At 40.4% G+C, this 22,411-nt stretch overlaps 1 protein-coding gene and 1 long non-coding RNA gene across 2 annotated transcripts in view; one reads left to right on the top strand and one right to left on the bottom strand.

Annotated features, from left to right (window-relative positions):
• mettl16 (methyltransferase 16, N6-methyladenosine) overlaps positions 1–21,415 on the top strand; it is a 154,225-nt gene extending 132,810 nt beyond the window's left edge. The window contains exons 3-10 of the mRNA XM_008425617.3: positions 6,672–6,859; positions 8,227–8,367; positions 8,535–8,650; positions 9,250–9,392; positions 12,124–12,193; positions 13,195–13,284; positions 19,022–19,198; positions 20,598–21,415. Coding sequence (XP_008423839.2) covers positions 6,672–6,859; positions 8,227–8,367; positions 8,535–8,650; positions 9,250–9,392; positions 12,124–12,193; positions 13,195–13,284; positions 19,022–19,198; positions 20,598–21,197 — 1,525 coding nt within the window. The 3' untranslated portion in view covers positions 21,198–21,415. The remainder of the gene's footprint in view (positions 1–6,671; positions 6,860–8,226; positions 8,368–8,534; positions 8,651–9,249; positions 9,393–12,123; positions 12,194–13,194; positions 13,285–19,021; positions 19,199–20,597) is intronic.
• LOC145554739 (uncharacterized) lies at positions 710–2,614 on the bottom strand. Its single transcript, XR_014090730.1, has 2 exons — positions 2,528–2,614; positions 710–1,077 (listed from the first exon to the last, which is right to left on the bottom strand). It is a non-coding gene; the product is annotated as an uncharacterized LOC145554739 (long non-coding RNA).
• Positions 21,416–22,411: the final 996 nt, after the last annotated feature.

The raw sequence follows: 22,411 nt of genomic DNA, 5'->3' as shown, positions 1-22,411 counted from the left end.
ATCCCACACCAACTTTATTTATGAATCACTTTATACATCAATAAATTGATTAAAAACAGAAGAAAACTGACCATCAGTAGAAGGGTTAAGAACACGATAGAACTGAGCTGCAGCGCATGCTTTAGCTTTAGCACAGGACAGCGTTATCTCAAATAAAACAGGCATATGGTCTGAAAATAATGAGTCACCAATCACTAAATTACAAACTGGTAGACCATAAGATAAAACCAGATCAAGACTGTGACCATGCTCATGGATAGCACCAGTCAGACTACACAAAATTAAAAGAATCGGTAACATTAAGAAATGACTGAGCCATAGGTGAAGTAGGACGACAGACAAGAATATTAAAATCACCAACAATGAGAACTCGGTCATACCTTGGCATAATATCAGCCAGGAAATCAGAAAAGTCATTTATAAAGTTTTTGTTGTACTTCGATGGCCGATAGACCGCTGCACACAGCACAGTGAGAGAGCTGCCGAGTTCAAATAGGCTGATCTCAAAGCTACTAAACGAGGCCAGAGGCAACTGTTTACAAGTAAAACTGCTTATAACAGTCACTATACCTCCACCGGACCCCGACATCCTTGGAGCATTAAAATAGCCGCAGTACCGCGGTACAAGTTCATTAAAAATGCTGGAGTCACCAAACCACTTGTCCATGATTCTGTTAATAAAACATCCAATCAATAAGAGGAAAAGAAATCCCTAATGACGAAAGTTTTATTTGTCAGCGACCTCGCATTTACCAAACTGATCCTGGCAGAAATCGGCGGGTCTACACCATCAGGTGGCATCCGGTGCTCCCGGCAAAGAGGCCGCAGGTTGCTAGGATTCACCCTGCGTCTACAGGGCCGAGGAGCGCAGGGACCTGTGGTAGTGCCTGTGGTCATCGGGGCCCTCGGGGCAGTCACCCCCAAACTGGAACAGTGGCTAAAACAGATCCCAGGAACAGCATCAGCCATCTCAGTCCAGAAATGTCAGGTTCTAGGCACAGCCAAGATACTGTGCAGAACCCTCAAGCTCCCAGACTTCTGGTAGAGGACCCGAGCTCAGAGGATGAAAGAGTCCACCTGCGGAAGGGTGAGAAGGGAATTTATATAAATATGAATAAATATATATACACATTGTCTGAGTATCTCTAAGTAGGTTTGATTTTAACTAGCGTTTCACCTAGCAGTAAACTACATTATTTTTTTCTTATGTGCACAACTATCAAACGTTTCCCAAATACAATGTGACCCCAACACTGAAACTGTGAGTTTCTGTAACAGTATATGTCGAGTAACTTAGGGAAATAACATAAACATACAATATTTAGGGCTCTCTAACAAGCACCATGATGTGCAGAAGTGCTCACATCCCATAACTATTTCTAGCATTTGCAATGCTGCAGCCACAAATTCCAAGATATTTTACAACAAAGCTGCATAACTGTAAAGTGTAAGGAAAATAATTTGCAAACTTTCTACCTGTCTGATAACATTTTAAAACTTAGAAATCTGACTCGTTATCAAATTTTTGGGCCTCGTCAGAGAACTTAGGAACAGGAAATTTAACAAGGCAAGTGATATCAGATCTGAACCTGTCCGAACAATATCAGATGATACATTGGATGCTCACAGAAAGGAACATTTTAAGTCTGCTTGTAAAGCAGGTGTTTCTGTTTTTTAATAGAATTCCTTTAACTCAAGAATTAAAGCCAGTTCTAGGAGTTTAAGATAAATTGTGTTTTTTTCTCATTTCTGCCTTTGCAATGATTCTGCTTAAACATCTCTTTTTGTAAATATTTCTGTCTTTGTTCTGTAGCCTATACTTGGTATCACAAAACATTATGCAATATCAAGATCGAATAATGGATTAGCCTAAATGCAGCCAGTGGCATGTGGGCTATAACTAGCATGTTGTCTTACATTGACTTCCTCCATTCAGTGTGCTAAACATGGTTAATAAATAAACAAAATAGCTAAAAAGCTTATTTTAGGAAAAAGCCTACTTTTAATGTGGGCAATAGTTACATTAGAAATGTTTGTGCTCTGCTTTTTGTTCACTTCGTGGCACTTGGTTACCAGTAAACACACTCATCTCTTAGCAACAGATTAGCAACAAAAAATTGTTATTGTTCAAAAAACATAGGATTTCTTCTGCTATCTCTCAGACGTTTACTTTATGGAACTTTGTGGAACTTGGTTACCAGAAAACGCGATCATCTCTAAGCAACAGATTAACAGCGTAGCAACAAAAAATTCTTATTGATAAAAATGTATAATGTTTCTCCCGCTCTTTTGAAATACCACTTATTTTACACTAACAAGAATTGTGCAGTTGGTCAATTTTGCAAAAAAGTATTTTTTTGTCATTAATGGCAAATAGGCTATATTAGACAGACATTCAAAACAAAAGTAAAAATCTCGATTTATGCTTCGTGGCAGTTCGTTACCAGAAAAACCCCCGCTTATCTCTTAAAACCAAATGAATAACAAGTAGTTTATAAAACAAAAGCTCTTTTGAAATAACGCTTACCTGATTAGATACAAGACATTTACCGTTGGCAAATTACGCTAAATAAATATCTGAAGTTCACTTCGTGGCACTTGGTTACCAGTAAACACACTGATCTCTAAGCAACAGATTATCAACAAAAAATTGTTATTGTTCAAAAAACATAGGATTTCTTCTGCTATCTCTCAGACGTTTACTTTATGGAACTTTGTGGAACTTGGTTACCAGAAAACGCGATCATCTCTAAGCAACAGATTAACAGCGTAGCAACAAAAAATTCTTATTGATAAAAAAATATGTTTCTCCCGCTCTTTTGAAATACCACTTATTTTACACTGACAAGAATTGTGCAGTTGGTCAATTTTGCAGAAAAGTAATTTTTTTTGTCATTAATGGCAAATAGGCTATATTAGACAGACATTGAACACAAAAATAAAAATCTCGATTTATACTTCGTGGCAGTTCGTTACCAGAAAAACCCCCGCTTATCTCTTAAAACCAAATTAATAACAAGTAGTTTATAAAACAAAAGCTCTTTTGAAATAACGCTTACCTGATTAGATACAAGACATTTACCTTTGGCAAATTACGCTAAAGTAAATATCTGAAGTTCACTTCGTGGCACTTGGTTACCAGTAAACACACTGATCTCTAAGCAACAGATTAGCGACAAAAAATTGTTATTGTTCAAAAAACATAGGATTTCTTCTGCTATCTCTCAGACGTTTACTTTATGGAACTTTGTGGACTTGGTTACCAGAAAACGCGATCATCTCTTAGCAACAGATTAACAGCGTAGCAACAAAAAATTCTTATTGATAAAAATGTATAATGTTTCTCCCGCTCTTTTGAAAAACCACTTATTTTACACTAACAAGCATTGTGCAGTTGGTCAATTTTGCAGAAAAGTAATTTTTTGTCATTAATGGCAAATAGGCTATATTAAACAGACATTCAACACAAAAGTAAAAATCTCGATTTATGCTTCGTGGCAGTTCGTTACCAGAAAAACCCCCGCTTATCTCTTAAAATCAAATTAATAACAAGTAGTTTATAAAACAAAAGCTCTTTTGAAATAACGCTTACCTGATTAGATACAAGACATTTACCGTTGGCAAATTACGCTAAAGTAAATATCTGAAGTTCACTTCGTGGTTCTTGGTTACCAGTAAACACACTGATCTCTAAGCAACAGATTAGCGACAAAAAATTGTTATTGTTCAAAAAACATAGGATTTCTTCTGCTATCTCTCAGACGTTTACTTTATGGAACTTTGTGGAACTTGGTTACCAGAAAACGCGATCATCTCTTAGCAACAGATTAACAGCGTAGCAACAAAAAATTCTTATTGATAAAAAAATATGTTTCTCCCGCTCTTTTGAAATACCACTTATTTTACACTGACAAGAATTGTGCAGTTGGTCAATTTTGCAGAAAAGTAATTTTTTTTGTCATTAATGGCAAATAGGCTATATTAAACACACATTGAACACAAAAATAAAAATCTCGATTTATACTTCGTGGCAGTTCGTTACCAGAAAAACCCCCGCTTATCTCTTAAAACCAAATTAATAACAAGTAGTTTATAAAACAAAAGCTCTTTTGAAATAACGCTTACCTGATTAGATACAAGACATTTACCTTTGGCAAATTACGCTAAAGTAAATATCTGAAGTTCACTTCGTGGCACTTGGTTACCAGTAAACACACTGATCTCTAAGCAACAGATTAGCGACAAAAAATTGTTATTGTTCAAAAAACATAGGATTTCTTCTGCTATCTCTCAGACGTTTACTTTATGGAACTTTGTGGAACTTGGTTACCAGAAAACACACTCATCTCTTAGCAACAGATTAGCCTGGGAGAGCGGCGCCCGTGATCCGCACCGAGTTGCAAAGATCCAGAGATGCACGAAGCGCTGCGACACGCTGCGCATGCGGCGGCGTTAGCTCGTGCCGCTGCGTGTCCCCTTCAACGCGCACAATGAACTGAGCTACGTGCTCATAATTAATTAAAACAAGTTCAATAATTTCCATTGGCATGATTTATCACTTCTCTTTTTATTTCTCTTTCTTTCTACAAAAAACTGTATGATAAAAGCTTTCAGGTTGGTGCTTTGGTCTCAGCTAAACCTTTTTTTGAAGGAAATTTTTATTTACAAAGACTTCAAAATTCATTTTATTTTTGTCATTTTGTTTATTTATTTTGGATATTTGAGATGCCTTCCAGTTGCAGTGTTAAATGTTCATTATAAATTTAAGTTTACTGATCTTTCAGATTGTGTTCTTGCATTATAATTTTCCCATTAACATTTATTACTTAAACTATTATTTTTAGACCATTTTTATCAAAAATCAAAATTTGTTATTGTGACAGGTCAACACACATGATTTATAGTGTAGTTAGTTTATTGCCATGGATGGCATAGTTACTTTGAAAGAGTAATTTGATCACTCAATAAAAAATTCATCCATCAGCTAGAAAATGTGCATCTCTTTTCCCTCCAAAAAGAAGCACATATTGTTGCTTCTTTTTCCCGAAGGAAAAAGAAGCAACAATATGTGTTTTCTAAAAATAATCACAAATACTTAACTTGGATACGTAATTTTAATCTGATTATTGGATTGTAAATAGTTAGATTACGGGTTACAAGGGGTCAGATTAGAGTAACACATTGATAACACCATTGTTTGACATTTTTGCTCAAGCTATTTACGGATCTTTCAAGTTTCCGATATGTGTCCCCCCCCCCCAATGATAAACTTGTTCCTATGCCCTTGGTCACTTGGAAGGAAAGCTTAAAGAAAGGTAAGCTCTGTGGACGTGATGCTAGCAAAGCTAGCTGTACTGACTGATGTTGCATCTGCGATGAGAAAAAGTTGTCACTCATGCACTGAATTACTGTGTGGAGGTGTTGACTGAGGTGTTGCATATATGGGACAACGCTGGTACCAAAGTCTGCATTGATATGACATTCAGGAACGGTCCGATTCTTCTGGATGGATCTTTACCGATCAAATTTATTTCAGCTCTAAGTATTTAATATCTAGGTGTTTTATGGGAATGTGGATCTTTCAGATCAATTTGAGAAGCAATTTTGATAGGTAAAACAAAATTTTTTGTGTCACTTAGCGCGAGGTGCTGGTCTTGACTTGGTCTTCTTGGGTAGGTTGTCTTGACTACAATTCTGCTATGTGACTCCTTAGTTCCATGTCCTCTCCCACCCACCTTCTTTCCATCCCCTTTCTGTTGGATTTCTTTCAAAATAAAAGCCACCAGTGGCAAAAAAAAAAGTGAAGTTCATGCTATGTTAGGACAGGAGACGAGATGTTTCCATCCCTGAAATTATGATGCATAGAATCACATATCTAAGTCTAAACTATGTTACACAGAGTAAACATAATAAAAACATGCTTTATCTGTGACATTGTTCATTAAATGGCACATTTCTAATGTATTAAAATTAAATACGATCGGTACACTTAATGATATTAGCGATTAGGTAATCCATTCAGCAAGTACTTTTACTTTTAATACTTAAGTGTTTTTAAAAGCCAGTACTTTTTTACTTTTACTTAAGTACAAATGTTAATGTGGTAGTTTTACTTTTACTTGAGTACATTTTTGTCTGTGTATTTGTACTTTTACTTAAGTACATTTTTTGAGTACTTTCTCCACCACTGCTGATTTCAGATTTGAACCAATTAAAGGGACCGGATTTATAATAATTAGTATTGTGAATTGATTTAAAAAAATAAATCAGATTAATCACCATGCTTGACTTTGAAATGTTTTAAAGAAAATCTTTCACCGTTTCAAACCAGACATCTCAGTTTTCTAGGTTTTTATATTCAGGATGGTTTAAAATAAATCACTTTGTTTCAAATTGTAATTTAGAAATGTTAGCTATAAATTGGTTGTGCTGGAAGAATAATTCATTATTGTAATTCGTACAAGAATTAGGTAACCCTCTGCAGGAGAGGGGCTTTTAGGTCAAAATAGGTCATGTGATTAATCTGCATTATGCAATATTAACATGTTAAAACTTTGATTAATTGCGCGTGTTAACTCGTTAGCGTTAACAGCCTTATCAATAATCTGCTTTTGCCATGCGTGTGATTGAACTTTTTCAGAAACTTTTACTGTAATCTGGTTTTCTTGCAGTGTGAATTTCAAAGAGCCGGAGGCGGTGCGCGCGCTCACCTGCACACTGTTGAAGGAAGACTTTGGTTTGACCATCCAGATCCCTCTGGAGCGCCTCATCCCCACCGTCCCCCTGCGCCTCAACTACATCCACTGGGTGGAGGATCTCATCGACGGCCAGAAGCAGCATCGCCGCGGCATCGACATTGGTACGCCCCGCACCACATTTCTTACTGACTGCACACACGCCATCACGCATGGGAGCTGATGAGCTGTTAGTAAGCTGTTTACTTCAAATTTCTACACAAAAAAAATTAAATTACAGTTTCCACAGTTTGCACATTAGAAGAAACGGAAGTGAAATAAATATTTATGCATAGTTGAATTGTCCAGATGAATTTAATATATTTTAGTTTCATGACATACACCTGTTAGTGTCAAGGTTTCTGCACTGGGAGCCAAAGATAAACTGAAGTTTTATCCTGTTTTTGTGGGACTGCACCTTTAACCCTCCAGCGATCTTAAGAGATGGGGTCGTTTGAACTACACAAGTATTTTACTCTGTCCACTGGGACTGACCTCAGGTTTGGTTTTACGAGTTTATTTTTTTGTAGTTTCGGGAATTGACAGTCTGATGGGACAAACTCCCTGCTTCCCCGCTGTCTGACCGTGGCATCTGCTGCTCTCATCCAGAGCGTCGCTCTCAGACTGTGGGAGGGTTAACCGAATCGGATTTGGTTTTCTTTGTGTCCTTAAACTACGATGTGCTCCAGCATGTTGTAAAAACATTAAGACCTCTTCAACTTACTCAACTTTCAGTGGAGAGCCATTTTTAGATTTTGTTACAGATTTTTAATTGTGTTTAGGTCTGGAGTTTGGCTAGGCCGTTATAAGATTCGACTGTACTGTGGTTTAACCCATTCTGCTAGTCTGCTGGCTGGATGTTTAGGGTCATTGGTTGTTTTAACAAGTCTTCTTTTTTTTTTTTTTTTGCCCTTTCCTAAGCTGTTCATGCTCCCATTTCTGTTTTTCTTCATGTTTTCTATTAGAGAGGATTACAAACTGTCATTTAGAGCCTCCTGCACATGACCTGAGTCATTCCCAGTTCTCCCAGTGCTAACTCAAATCCCTGTCCAGATGCCTCAGCTCGTGTCAAATCTGTCAGTCTGAGAGATGAAAACAACTCTGAGCTGTCCCTGCAGAAGCGTGGGTATGTCCTCTGCGAGGCTCCAGGTCACTGATTGGTGACCCTGTAGCCGTTAGTAAGCAGAATGAAGCCGTCGTCTCTGTGATGGATCACCACTGGTTGTCCCTTTAGCAAAGAATGCCATCTCTCTCTGAGTGTGACCTGAATAATGCATCTTGTTGCATCAAAATAATGCGATTATCACCGCTGGAACTGACATTTATTGGCTCCAGATGTTTAGAGTATTTAGTAGCGCATCGCATTCTGTCTTTTGTTAACTTTAAAGCATCAGCGCCCATTTCCATGTCATTCCCTGACGGCCACAATCAATCTTCATAGTGATGCATGCATCATTTTCAGGCGTCAGACACGTGCTCCCTGTTTCCTCAGGCACCGGAGCGTCCTGCATTTATCCCTTGCTGGGAGCCACAATGAACGGCTGGTTCTTCCTCGCCACAGAGGTGGACGACATCTGCTTTGACTACGCAAAGAAGAATGTGGAGCAGAACAAGCTGTCAGACCTGGTGAAAGGTGAATGCAGGCTCAGACACGGTGTAGGTTGTGTGATGCTGTGGGTTTTGACGCATCGTGAGTGGCAGTAAAATAAAACGGTGTCACGTCAGGTTCAGTTTTGCTGCTTTACTTGTTTAGAGCAGCTCTTAAATCGTTTCGTAATTCGTTTTTTTTCTCTTCGACAGTTGTAAAAGTCCCGCAGAAGACTTTACTGATGGACGCCTTAAAAGAAGAGACAGAAATTATTTATGACTTCTGCATGTGTAACCCACCTTTTTTCGCCAACCAGCTAGAAGCAAAGGTAGGTGCATCTCAGTAGGTTATAATGTAAGATTTTTATTCATGATAGTTATTATTCTTTCCGTGTTCAATGCGGAGTAGAAAGAAGAAAAACATATCCTCTCCATCTGATATTGTTGGTCCACTGTGTTTTTATATGTCCAGAGCAGCAGTCCACTAGGAAATTTAGCAAACTTTATGCTTTTTTTTTTTTTTTTTTGCAAATGTTGACTCATTTTGATTTTGATGCCTGCAACACGTTCCAAAAAAGTTGGGACGGTGACAACAAAAGACGGGGAAAGCTGAGGAATGTTTAAAAAAACACTTGTTTGGATCATTCCATGAGTTAATAGGAAACAACTCCACTCTACACCACATTGAGGCAGTAATTCATACAAACACTGAAACAAATCAATGTCTTGATGAGCTGCAGGAGGTGTGGCTGAGTGTGAAAAGCTCACCACAATGTTTTTGGTGTCTTTGTGTTTTTAGTCATGGCTCAGCCACCCTGACTCAGTCAATTCGGCTCCTGCATGAAATGCTGTTTGTTTACGTGATGCTAATAAGCCCCCTAATAGGATTTCCTCCTAATCTCTGTCTGTCTTGTTGCTCTCCCTGCAGGGGGTGAACTCCAGAAACTCACGAAGACCTCCTCCCAGTTCGGTGAACACGGGCGGGGTGACTGAGATCATGGCGGAGGGCGGCGAGCTGGAGTTCGTCAAGAGGATCATTCATGACAGCCTGCAGCTGAAGAAGAGGCTGCGGTGAGGACAAAAAGTCTTTTCTTTTTTTTTTTTTTTTTGCATAAATGGATGCTTGTTGCAGAAATATCAGAGCTACACATGGTAGCGACGTGATGGATGGTGAAGTGTGCTGCAGTTTGAATGGCTTTGAAGAGGCTCAGATTGGCTGAAGAGAGTTAGACACTCATGAAACTCATTTTCATTTTGGGAAATATCAAGATCACGAATGTGCCAGAATGTATTGATAAAACCCATTTAAAAATCTGTCAAAATATTTGATACGTACTTCTTAAAATTAAATAGCATTGAACATCTTTTAACACTGAATTGTCCCTCCAGGATTTTGTGATTATTTGTCTGATTTTGACAAACAAAATCACAGATTTTGTGGTACTAACTTAGAAATATTTGCAAGGAATTTTGCAATATTTACACGGATGTATGGCAGTAAATATGACTTTTTGATACATGTCACACCAATCACAGACTATAACTTGACACCAAGTAAGGCTGAGGCAGCAGTGTAGCACGAAACGCTGCCACATGCAGCATCACTTAAACCCAATGCTTTTGACAATCTTTGTGTAAAATTTACAATAAACCCACAATTATGCACTAGCAGGAAAAACGTAAGGATCTCTTGATTTTTTTTTTTTGCATGAATTTCCACAATTGTTGAATCACAAAACACTGAAGAGCCTGGTTGATGTAATTTGGCGTTTGGAGTCACCTAAGCAGGGCCAGATTTGGCCCCGGAGCTTCGAGTTTGACACGTGAAACGGGTAGAGGGATCATTGATGTAGTTGTCACCCTCAGTTACTGTAATGATTTAGGCACACACACACACACACACACACACTCCCCGCGCTGCCTCTGGGAGCCACAGGGGAGCCACTGTGTTTGGGTGGCGGCCGTCACGTCCCCCTCCCCCGTTAACAGGGCCTGTCACCCACGCAGCCGAGCGAGACCCCTGCAGAGTGGAGCTATTAGACCTGATTAGACAGGCCACACCTGCTCTGGCTCCTACACACCGCACTCTGTGTGTGTGTTCGTTCATGATGCTTCAGTGGAGTGGGACTGATGTTAACACCTGCCTGCTCTTATGCGGCTCCGTGTTGCAAAATCATGAATACAGGAGAGGCAGTCGGAGCGAATCCAGATTTGTTTAGCAGCTCTGAGGTTCTAGACAAACCAAGCGGAGCCGGCTGTCACTCCCAACTGCATGCTGGGATACCACAGCTACCAGGTGTCCATGGAAACGGTGCCAGCCTTTAGAAATGGTCCAGTGAGACACCCTGCCACCCCAGCCTGCTCCTGCTTCCCCACTAAAGGGTAATTACTGTCAGACAGAAGCTCCACGCTGCAGCTCGAGCTGAAGTGATGCTCCTGATTCATCTCTCTATTGATATGAAAATGATTTCTGAGTTTCTGCCTTCTCTTTTCAAGGGGGGAAAACCGAAAGTGTAAACTGGTGCAGCTGCTCTCTTTCATGACTGAAGGAGCTGCTGGTGGAGGAAGGCTTTCAGGGGATTTCCTTCCCCGCTGTGATTAGAAGTGGGAACATCTGTTAATATTACAGCTGATCAATATTTCATTACGTCAGCTAAAGGTTTGACATGAGGCTCTCCCTGCATCATCACTTTCCCAGCATGCATGGACCTCCCCAACGTACATGTTTGTGTCATCTGTCCACACACAAACAGTTGCTCCAGACTTTCTGCAGATAACAGGAAGGCCAAAGAAAAATGTTTTTAGTCTTAAACAAAGACTGCTGTTTTTTTAGTGGCAAGCGTGCTAATCTTTGACATTAGATCCCAAATCCAGTTTAAAATGTCAACTTTAGAATTATTCCTGCAAAATGTAATATTTCAGGATAACTTTTCTTCACATGGACTAAGAAAATACAAACGGTCCCAAACACTAAGCCTCCAGGTCTCTGCTAGAAAGTTGAGGATGAAGATCAGTTTATCAGCGAGTCCAAACATAACGTCCAAATCAAATGCATCTTTTAAATTCTCATCAGGAGTTAAATGTTGCGATTGCAGTTCTGTAACCAGAGTCCAGAACTCAACCTGGCTGAAAATCTGTGGGGTCAGGTAAATATCGACAAGTCAAATTGACCCAAAAGTCAGTAAAGCATTAGTCCAATGGTGTCAACACATCATTATTGCATAGTTATGCATTGGATATATAAACCACATTATTACTGGGGGGAAAAAAGCTCTGAAATGATTTATGATGAAAAACTGGATTTTAGCATGTGTATGTATGCTTATGAGATCCTCTATAGATGGGTTGCAACATCTGCAGATGAGCTCTAATGCTGCTCCATCCATCACAGAAGATGAGATTTAAACTCCACTTCAGCCTGGAGGACACAGCTTCGCCAGCCAAGTTTCCAGGCCGGCGCTCCCTAATGTCTTCATCTTTCCTCCGCGTTGCCCCAGTTGGACTCTGCTGCACATTGATCAACACCAGACTCGCGTCTTTATTGTGCAGCAGCGATTATTGATCAGGCCTCCGCCTCGGGAACACTTCAAAACCGTTTCTCTGTGCGCTGCAGGACCACGGGCGCCCGGATGTTTTCCTGCTTCTCATGTTTTCATTTTGCCTTTGTGTTGCTCCCTGAAGCCTATGCCTGGTTGTTTTGATCTCTGCTTTGTAGTTCAGGTCTGGACAGTGGGCTGCTGACACACACGCTCATACGGGGTGCAGACAAACAGCTGGTTGATGTTGATTTTTCTTCCTGCAGGTGGTACAGTTGCATGTTGGGGAAGAAATGCAGCCTGGCACCTTTGAAAGAGGAGCTGAGGAAGCAAGGGGTGAGTATCCGCTGAGGAGCAGCACCAAACTCTGGCCTCTGATCTCAGTTCGCTCATGCAGAAACGGCAGGTTCAGATCCCAGTTAAATCTCAGTGGATGCTAGAAGGTTGATCAGCCATTTCTAACAAGCTGCTAAAGCATAAATGAGCCCGCATGAAAGAAAAAGGAAGACACGCCGAATCCTCCTCCAGACGTCTGAGTCCGAGTGATCGCAGGGCTGGCGAACATCCAGGGAGGAGACCGATGCGTCGCCTTAAAGCATCTTTCAGTAGAACCTCTCTAGTTAATATACCAAAGCTTTTATCACAAATTACACAATTTAAACCTTGTTGTGTGTTTTTGCTTTGAAGTTAGAAAAGTAGTCATACCGCCCTCTGCATGTATTCATAATTATGGGCACGGCTGATAAAGAATAAAAAGAATTAAAAATTTGTTTCAGCTCACTCACCTTTCCCATGATTACTTGCACTGATAAATACTACCTTAAAACAAATACAGATTTGTTTTAAATCTGTGTATTTTGGATTTTTTGAACAGTAGTTCAAAAATATTTATGCTCTGGGTCTTCGGCTGGATGACGACCATTTATCTTTTAGCTACAGAGAATGTAGTTGGTTAAGAAAAGGCTGGTAGGTTAAAAATCTGTTAGCAAAATATCGTTTCTTGGAGTCGCCATGTCTCCATAGCAACCATTAAACACTAACCTTATAGGAAAACAACACTCCAGGTTTTATCTATCTGACTCGGTGTGTGTAGTATTGTAATTGTGAATCCTGATTCTTGCACGCATCATTTGTGTTTCATGACTCAAACAGATAGAAAATGAAGCAGAACCTAGTGACTGCGTTCGCCTTACGCTCTCATTTCATGATGATGGAAAAGAGAGAGAAGGTTGAGCATAATGCTGGTTATCCTCTTAATGTCTAGAGCTACAGGCAGATCGTTTCCTTCAGCAGTTTATTGCGTCGGCCGTCTCTGACTCTCTCTGTTTGGTGCTCAGGTTCCCAAAGTGACCCACACAGAGTTCTGCCAGGGACGGACCATGCGCTGGGCGCTGGCCTGGAGTTTCTATGACGATGTGACTGTCCCGGTAAGTTCCTGTTTCTATCCGGTTTATTTTTACTACGCTATCGTCTCCAAGAAAAGGAAACAGGAAAAAGATTGAAGGTTTATTTTAATTTGTAAAAGTAAGATTTTCCAAAAAACCGTAGTTGACATGTTTTTACCATTTTCTTTTGCCAGATTAAAACTTGACCAATCTTGTTTTTTTTTTTTAATCTTCTGACTCAATCAAACAAGGATATTTCAGTGCTTTTTGGGCCTCAAGATACTTTTACGTCTGAGATTTAAACCCAAGGTTCTTGAACTGGGTTTGGTCCAGAAACCAAACCAGGCATTTTGTGAAACAAAGATATAACATAGTACAAACTGAGATTTTACAGATTTTTATTATTATTATTATTTATGAAATGCGGTCTAGTTTTCATGGACTGTAACTGATCTAAATTTGTCCAGATGGCATAAGTGTGAAACGGGGTGGAAAAATAGATAATACCTAATTAGGTGAATATTTTGGGCTCAAATGTTAATAATCTAAAAACTGATGGAATAATTTAGAAATATGAGTCTGGATGTTTTTAATGGTAAATCTATAAGAACTTTGACACTAGTTGGCAGCAACACATGGACTACTTGACAGGGACCATTTCCTCCTTTTTTATTAAGTCTTTGCTGATAAATTATACTGTATTTTTTTTTTATTTCTGCTGTTCATCAAAATAAATGAATAGATTTTTAGTGACGTCTTTATATTAGACTGATTGGTATTTTTCTTGGATTCAACAGAAAATAACGATCTGGCCCTCATTTAACAAAGCGCCTAATTGCTTCTTTGCCATTATCTGGTATTGGTCGCCACACGATGACTTCACCTTTATAATTCAGGATCCCTTGATTGATTTATGGAGGAGTTTCGACTTTGCAAAAACATGTTCCTCTGACCGTGAGATGAGCAGCAGCTGACATCACACTGAAATCTTCTACTGATCCTTCAGAAATCCAAGAGATCCACCGATTAAGACGAGGTTAAAAGATGGCAGGAAACTCTGCCTCGTTTGGGAGGAAATTAGAAAACGCAATAGATGAACTACTGCTTTTGTTTAATGGTGTACATAAAGAACAGGACAGTGGAGGAAGCATGTGATGGTTACTTCAAAGGATCCCATGCAGCTCTCTGAGCCTGTAGCAGAATAAATAAGAGGGGAGCTCTGGGTCAAGCCTGTCAGCTTCATCACAAGAAAACTTTTAATCCTACCCTTAAAAGCAGAGAACTGCCTCCTGAGCCCAAACTATAGACTGAACTGGTTTTACAACAAAGCTGCCTGGTGACTTAAAGCCCTGACTCCCATTTCGTGCTTTCAAACGCTGTTCTCTACAATTATTATTATTTTAAATTGATAAATCATGCACACCTTTGTGCAGGTAATCCTGGAAGACTTTGTAAATGCATGGACTCGTGTTTCTGAATCACCCTGCGGCGGGATGTTTACGTTCAGGGGCAAAACGATGGATCGGTTGAAAGACAAAACGACATCCAAGATTCATGCTGTTGCAACCAAACTGGGTTGAAGGAATAGTTGGGAGGGGTGAGCCAGATTCAAAGTTGTAGTTATATCCATTAAGTGTATTTTCAGCTAGTTGTTGTGTGACCAGCTGCTAATTGTCATCAAGCTTCTTGCCTGTAGATGTGTAATCCATCGGCCATCAGGGCGAGTTAATAAAATTAGGCCTATAAATTACTGACTCTGATCAGGCCTGTTCTCTGATTCCTCCGTTCTTATTGATGCTCCATCCTCAGCCCTCTCTCTCTCTCTCTCTCTCTCTCTCTGTCTCTCTCTCTTCAATCTGGATCCTGTCCTCCCCGCCAAGCCCTGATCCATTATGTGCACTTAACTCCTGTCCTCTGGGGAGATGTTTATGGGATTTCTTGCATGCAGTAGCCAGGCAACAGTTGCCAGGGCAGGGCTCTGCGCACACTGACTTGTCTGGACCGGGAGAAAGTTGGAAATGATTGTGACAGAAAGAGGGGATGAAAAACGCAGCCGCAGCTCCGTTACCCTGCCTAACCCTGAATTAAACATGGCTAAACAGAATAGATTGTGACACTTTGCCGCAGCTCTCCCTGTTTGGTCCTTTCTGGCACAAAAGCAGCAGAGCAGAATGATTGGCCTACTTCTGCTCGGCGCTCGGCATCATTCACGCTCGGGAGCGGCCTGCCGTCGATTTCACGCAGACCCCCTCAAAGCATGTGTGTGTTTACCAGTAGTGGTTACATGGCAGAGTGTATCCATGTGCGGTTCTTTGCTCGGTTCCCGTGTTCCTGTGGTGGCCGTGGAAATGTTCGTTCATGACTGTAACGTTCAACGTGTGAGGGATGTGACAGGTTCAGCTGTGACCTACTTACCTTCAAGCTGCTAGATATCATCACCACCAACAGTAAAGTCATGAAAATATCTGGAGTTACAGAGTTAGCTGGAACATGGAAGCATCAAAATGTGTTTATATGGAGTTGAAAAGTTAATTCACTTAGTTAATTAAACTGACATTAATGTAACGTAAACCTTTCCGATCCTACAATTACCAAATTAATCCCCATTTGCAAAAACGTCAGAATAATAAGAGAATATTTTTAGGGAATATTTTTATTACTTTCTTCAAATCTGTATCGCATACTTACAATTACAATGCAGTTAAGCAATTTTGAAAAATGCAAATGGTTACCTCATGGTTCTGAGCTTCTGAGAGGATCATTCGTAACGTTTGTGTGAAATAAAGCCAAACCTGTGGATGTACATTTAAAGGCAACACCTAGATTAGTTTTCTTTCTTATGTGAGAACATTGGAAATAAAAAGAAACCAGCCACAATATCAAGAAGACATTGTGGACATTCACAAGTCTGGTTCATGCTTGGGTACATGTCTGATGGTGCCACATTCGTCCAAAACAATATAAACCCAGTGGAAATATAATTAAATTATATAAATAATTTTATATTTAGGTGGCAGTATCATGTTGTGTGAGGAGACTAAAGCTTTGGCACAAAAATACTTCTAAATGTACAATGATTTGAAGAATACTGCTGTATTAACAGAGTAACTTAAGGCTCATAAAGTCAGTGTTTTCAGTCGGCCATCTTGGTCTCAGTCCCATAGAAAACTTGTGGGCTGAGATGAAAAGCTGCGGACAAAGTTCTACCAAACCTTTTAAAGAGAAGCTTTTAAACGTATTCCAAAACATTAAAAAACTAATTGTACCAAACGCTGAGTTAACAAATCTAAATCTCTAAATTTGAGTTAATGTTAAAAGCTAATTATTTTATTGGTGTGACATTTAGTAAACGTAATTAATGAAAACATAACATGTAGGTTCTCAAACAGAACGTAACACTCTTGCACTAAGTACTTTTGCACGAATTATTGAACCTTTCCAAGGCTGCATGGAGGAGAACAGTGTTAATGAATCCCAGGTTGATTCATTAGCAGCATTCGTTTGCATTGTTGGGCCTCATCTTCCTTTTTACGATCCTCCATAGATTGTTTGTGTTTGGAGGCTTTTGAAGCACCGACTCTAATCACAGTCCAAGCTCTGCGAATCTTATCAAACTCTTAAAGGAGCTTGCCTCAGCTCTAACTTCCAGTTATCCTTTACACATTTTCCTTCCACTGAACTTTCCATAAATATAGACAGTTTTTTTTTGTGACGTACCCACATTGTAGGTCATAACGTCACTACTACAAACCTTTTCTGAATTATTTTATCTATTTTCATTTGAAACTTTGAATATTTTGTAAAGCAGGGAATTTGAATTTGAGGTTTTCGTTTGGTAGGAGCAATAACCATCACAATTACCAGACGGTGAGGCGACTGCGCTCATAGAAGAGGTGGACAGAATACAAGAAGAGGAAATATGCTGGGCTTCATCCCAGTCCTGAGGCTCTTTGTTGCACATGCAGGCCTCTGGGCAGAGGACGGATCAGAAAAGTGCAGAGTTCACACAAAGGTTTGGGTCAAATATGATTTAAAATGTTTGCCTGAAGGTGGACGGTGCTGCTGCATCTTGTGTCTCCAGTGGGACTATGTTTGGTTTCCTGTATATAACTATAGCCAGAGAGCTCAGATGGGGGGTGACTAGCCGAAGATTACGTTGGAAAAGGACCACCTAGTACATACTTTTTAGTTCTAAAAGTGGCATTTTTAAACCAACAAAAAATGTCACGTTTTCCATCGTTGGTTGTCCTCGACTTGCTCTGTGTGAGTGAGTGCAATGCGGCATGCAGTGAGGTCAGGGATGGGCGATGAATAATGGAGTGGAAGAGCAATCATAAAAGGGACACAGAGCACGTGTGTGCATGTTTCATTTTAAAATCTGTTTGTTTGCATTAGTTAAAGAATCTGTGTCAAGGATGTGGGCTACAGGTTCAGCCTGATGAATTTTATTGATTTCCTTCCTCTGTGCAACGAGGTGCAGATCTTTAGAAAGCTTGAAGGGAAGAGGGAGAGACGTCTGCAGCAAACGATAAGACTTTTTTTTTTTAAAGTCACGCTTCAACCCTTTTTGTTAAAGAAGTCCAACCATCAAAAATATGAATCGGATTGAATAAAAAATGAGCCCTTAAAAGGGGGGAAATATGTTTCTTTATATATTTGTTTACATAAACCAAAATATTTATTCACACAAATAAAAAATCTTTTGTAGACTGCTATTCTAAATGAGAGAGGAGATAATTAGCAGCAGCATAAAGCAAAGCAGCATATGGGATTCGTCTCCGGATCAGTGCAGCAGTGTGAAGGTCGCGGTCCGCTCCTCCACTCGGCTGTTTCTAGGTCAGTCGGCCATGCTGTCGGCTCCGTCTCCGCTGCCGCAGACCCCCGCTGCCCTCCGCCGCCTCCACCTCTCTGGACCCGACCGCAGTGACTCATGGGCGCAGCATTCGTGTCGCTGCTGCGTGTCTCTGCCCAGTTATGCCTGGATAATGACCTCCACCGCCCATCACAGGCCGACGATAGAGGAGATTAGACAAAAGACGCCGTTTGATGCACTGCAGGTTCAGGTGGAAGCTCGCGCCGCTGCAGCGCCCTCTTGTGGCGCAAGCGATGAATGCTCACATTGATGGGGACGCAGTAGGAATTACTTGATCAGTTTCTCATTAATATAACAGCTTGTTTTTTTGATTAAAAAAAAATTGAAATTAAAAAACATACATCTAAAAGAAGTATTTTAGCAGATGCCATGTCAGATAAAAATTCAAATCCAATTTATTTATAAAGCACATTTAGAAACAGCAATTTTGCCAAAGTTTTGTACTTACTAATAAAATAAATAAAATAAAAAGTACATATATTACACTTCTATTCTATTAAACTGCGTTTTAAAGACTACATGTAATCTCATCTTGCTAATTTAGTCAGAAAGGTGTAACCCATCATTTGAGCACACACTGCCCTCTGCTGGCAACCGCTACTATCACAATTATACTTCACCCCCCCCCCCCCCCCCCTACATGGTACTATTATACATTCAGATGGAAATTATAGATGGAAAACTTTCTTTTCATATTTTTAATATCCAATTTTGAAAAATTTAGAGATCATTTTTCATGATAAATTGCCATGGTGATCTAACTGAACCCTGTTGTAACGGCAAAATCATTCCTCTCCCTGCTGCATTTTAGTCTAAACTGTACAGATAAGCAACATTTCACCTGTCCAGATTTTCTTTCAGTGCAGATTACTGTTGGATAATCTGCTTTGTTTTGTTGTCCTCCAGTCTCCTCCCAGTAAGAAGCGTAAACTGGAGAAGGCTCAGAAGCCGCTGTCTTTCACGCTACCAGAAGCAGGTGTGAAGGAGCTCCAGGCCAAGGCCTCAGCTGCAGGCTGCAGCAGCAGCTGTAGTTCTGTGGACAGCATCACTGCTCTGCTGGAAAAAACCCTCACTGAGCTGCGGGTAAGCTTCACGACTATGCTCCCACTGCCAAGTCTATCATTATTGATGCTTGTCTGAGGCTGGTCTTTACCGATTCATTCACACAATTCACTGTATACACTTTATATAAAAGAATTAGATTTCCACATGTACTTAATTAGATATAAACTTAAAGATGTGTACTAAAACTCTCTGAACACACTGTGTTTATTTTAATATTTCAGGATATATATGAAGTAGATGTTATAACTCCTGTATGATTCAACTGGAAAAGTCAAATAAAAATTAAAATCTCCTTTACCCTCCATATTTCTGGATTAAGTGGTTAAGTTACAAGACAGAATCTTTTCCCGCATCATGTAAGATAAGATAAGGTAAGGTAAAAACTTTATTAATTCCGTAGGGAAATTAAGGTTGTCTGTTGCTCACAACATCCATCCATCCATTTTCTTGCACCCTTGTCCCTTAGTGGGGTCAGGAGGGTTGCTGGTGCCCATCTCCAGCTAACGTTTCGGGTGAGAGGCGGGGTCACCCTGGACAGGTCGCCAGTCTGTCGCAGGGCAACACAGAGACACACAGGACAAACAACCATGCACACACACACTCACACCTAGGGGCAATTTGGAGAGGCCAATTAACCTGGCAGTCATGTTTTTGGACTGTGGGAGGAAACCGGAGTACCCGGAGAAAACCCACGCATGCACAGGGAGAACATGCAAACTCCATGCAGAAAGACCGGGGCCGGGAATCGAACCCAGAACCTTCTTGCTGTAAGGCTTGCTCACAACAGACAACCTTAATTTGTCTGTTATTAACATAATAACAACCTTAATTGTTATTATGTTATTCCCTCATCATAAACATACTTGGAGTGTTGCCTTGTTTCATGCCTATTTGAGAAATCCATTAATCTCCATGGCAACCATTCAACTGTGCAAAACACCTTCTTGGATCGAGCGCCACCTTCCAGACAATGCTCCTCCTCTGAGCTGCAGTTACCAAGCTTCCGCCTCACAGAGCAGCCCACTACCACAACTCCCCCACTCAGCTCCTTCAGACTAGCCAGAAGCAATTACCAAACACCTGGTGGAACTGCGCATCAGCTGAGCTCACAATACAAGCTGCTTCTCAGTGCAACACTGATAAAAATGTATGTTAAAATGTTAATAGAGGAGCCATGGTGTGCCGCCTTCCTGATGACTTCGGAAAGAGAAGGAAGTTTTAAAGAGACAGAAGTTCAATTTCAAGGCTTTAAATTACTTAGATTTCTTTTAAGTCATTTTACATATACAGCAGCTTTATAACAAGTGAAGAAAGCAAGGTTTTCTGTTAGTAGCATTTTGTTTTTGCTGTGGGTTAGTCAATTCTGGATTGTTTCTGTCGTGCTGAGCTGGTCGGGGTCATGTTTGTTGTTCTGCAGGTGCTGCATAAGCGAGTCACCTGCAGGCAAAAGGAGCAGAGCCTCTTCCTGACTGCTGTGGAGAACACCTGGATCCACGGCCGACAGAAGAGGCGTGAACAGACACGTCAGCTGCGAGAGCTTCCCAGGGCTCCTCCCTGCGCTGGGACCAGTATACAAACCAGTACGGCCACAGCTGCTCCCGTTTCCACTGAAAACCGAGGAAATGACGAGAGCCAGGATGCCGACCTCAAGGGCAAATCCGTTCCTTCAAAAGAATCGAGCACGGAAACCCAGACCTCGGCTGAAGGTCGAGAAGAAAAAGAGGCGCTGGCGAACGCAGGGGGTGAGGATGTGGACATGGATTCCTCTGCGTGCGCAGAACCAAGACAGGAAGTGGACGTGAAAACTCCTGCTGCAGAGAGCGCCGGTGACACCGGGAGGCCCCGTACCCCTGGAAGGGTCGAGCACTTTCTGTTCAAGTGTCTGCTGAACGTGATTCCAGAGGGAAACGACGTAGGGGTTGAGATGCACTGGGTCGAGGGTCAGAACAAAGACCTGATGAATCAGCTGCGTACATACCTCAGGAACACACTTTTAAAATCTGTGGGGAAGGTCTGAAGTTCAGGGAGACAGGAGCTGGTCTCACAGTGGTATGTTCAGACCCTGAAGTACAGTATTTCGAAATTATTTGTATCGTTTTATAAAACAGAAAACTCCTTCAAAGTTTATTAACATCATTTTATATTCTCATTTCTTCCTAGCTTATCTTTTAAGGTCATTTTTAGTTTTGAAACGGAAAACATGAACAAACTTTTAAAATAAATATTTCATGAAAATCTTTGCTTCATGTTTTTTTTATTTCGCAGTACACTTCAGTAACCACCAGAGGGTGTGAGTACCCTGCCCTGCTCTGGTGTAGCAGCAGTAATTCTTGTTTTATGTACCAGATTTTGTAATTACTGTCTTGGACAATTTGTTTAACTTTTGCCTGTTTTTCTTCAGGGAGTTTGTAGAGTCTCTCAGTATTTCCTATGTTTGGAGAGCCATCAGGGTTGAAGCGCTCTATTATTACCCTGCAGTTGCTGTCATACAGCCGTATTGGAGTCCAGTCAATAACAGGAAAACAGATTTAAACATCCAGAGCCTTGCACATGTAGATGCACAATCCCTGCAGTAAAAAAACAAAACCGTCCCTGATCGTACAACATGTGCCTTGGTCATGTCCGGACTTTGACTCCACTGTGTGTGTATGCGTTTGTGCGTGTGTGGGGAGCAAGTCATGAGCTATCCAGTGAAACTAAAATAAGTTTGTTTGCTTCGTTCTTTTTGTCATTGGCCTGTAGTTGAGAGTTAATGTTAACAGCTCAAATTATTTATGTTTTTCCTAAAAATGTATGAAGGAGACTTGCTTTATTGATAACACAAGAAGTCTAAGGTTTGCTGTGTTGTTGGGATCAAATAAGATTAATAATAAAAACCTATTCATTCATCATCTATACCCACTTGTAGGTGTTAGGTCGCAGGAGAGCTCATTGTCTGCAGTCAATGAGCGAGAGGTGGCATCATTAAATGATTTTGGTGGTAAAGAAAACTAATGTGAAGTAATCATATTCATTTGTTTAATAAAGGGTAAAACACTAGTTAAATGTCAGCTTGAACTATGCAACCCTTAAAGAACCTTAGGAGAACGTTCCCTAAAGGTTTTTTGGTTTGTTTTTAAATTGACAGTGTGACTATGACCAGGAGTCACAGTTTTCCAACTGCTAAAATATTTAATATTTTTATGAGCATATACATTTGTCTTTGAAATAATTTGCACAAAACTATATTTT

This window comes from Poecilia reticulata, chromosome 13 (assembly GCF_904066995.2).
Source record: "Poecilia reticulata chromosome 13, P_reticulata-male-v2, whole genome shotgun sequence".
NCBI lineage: Eukaryota > Metazoa > Chordata > Actinopteri > Cyprinodontiformes > Poeciliidae > Poecilia > Poecilia reticulata.
This window is presented reverse-complemented; position numbering and strand designations above follow the sequence as displayed.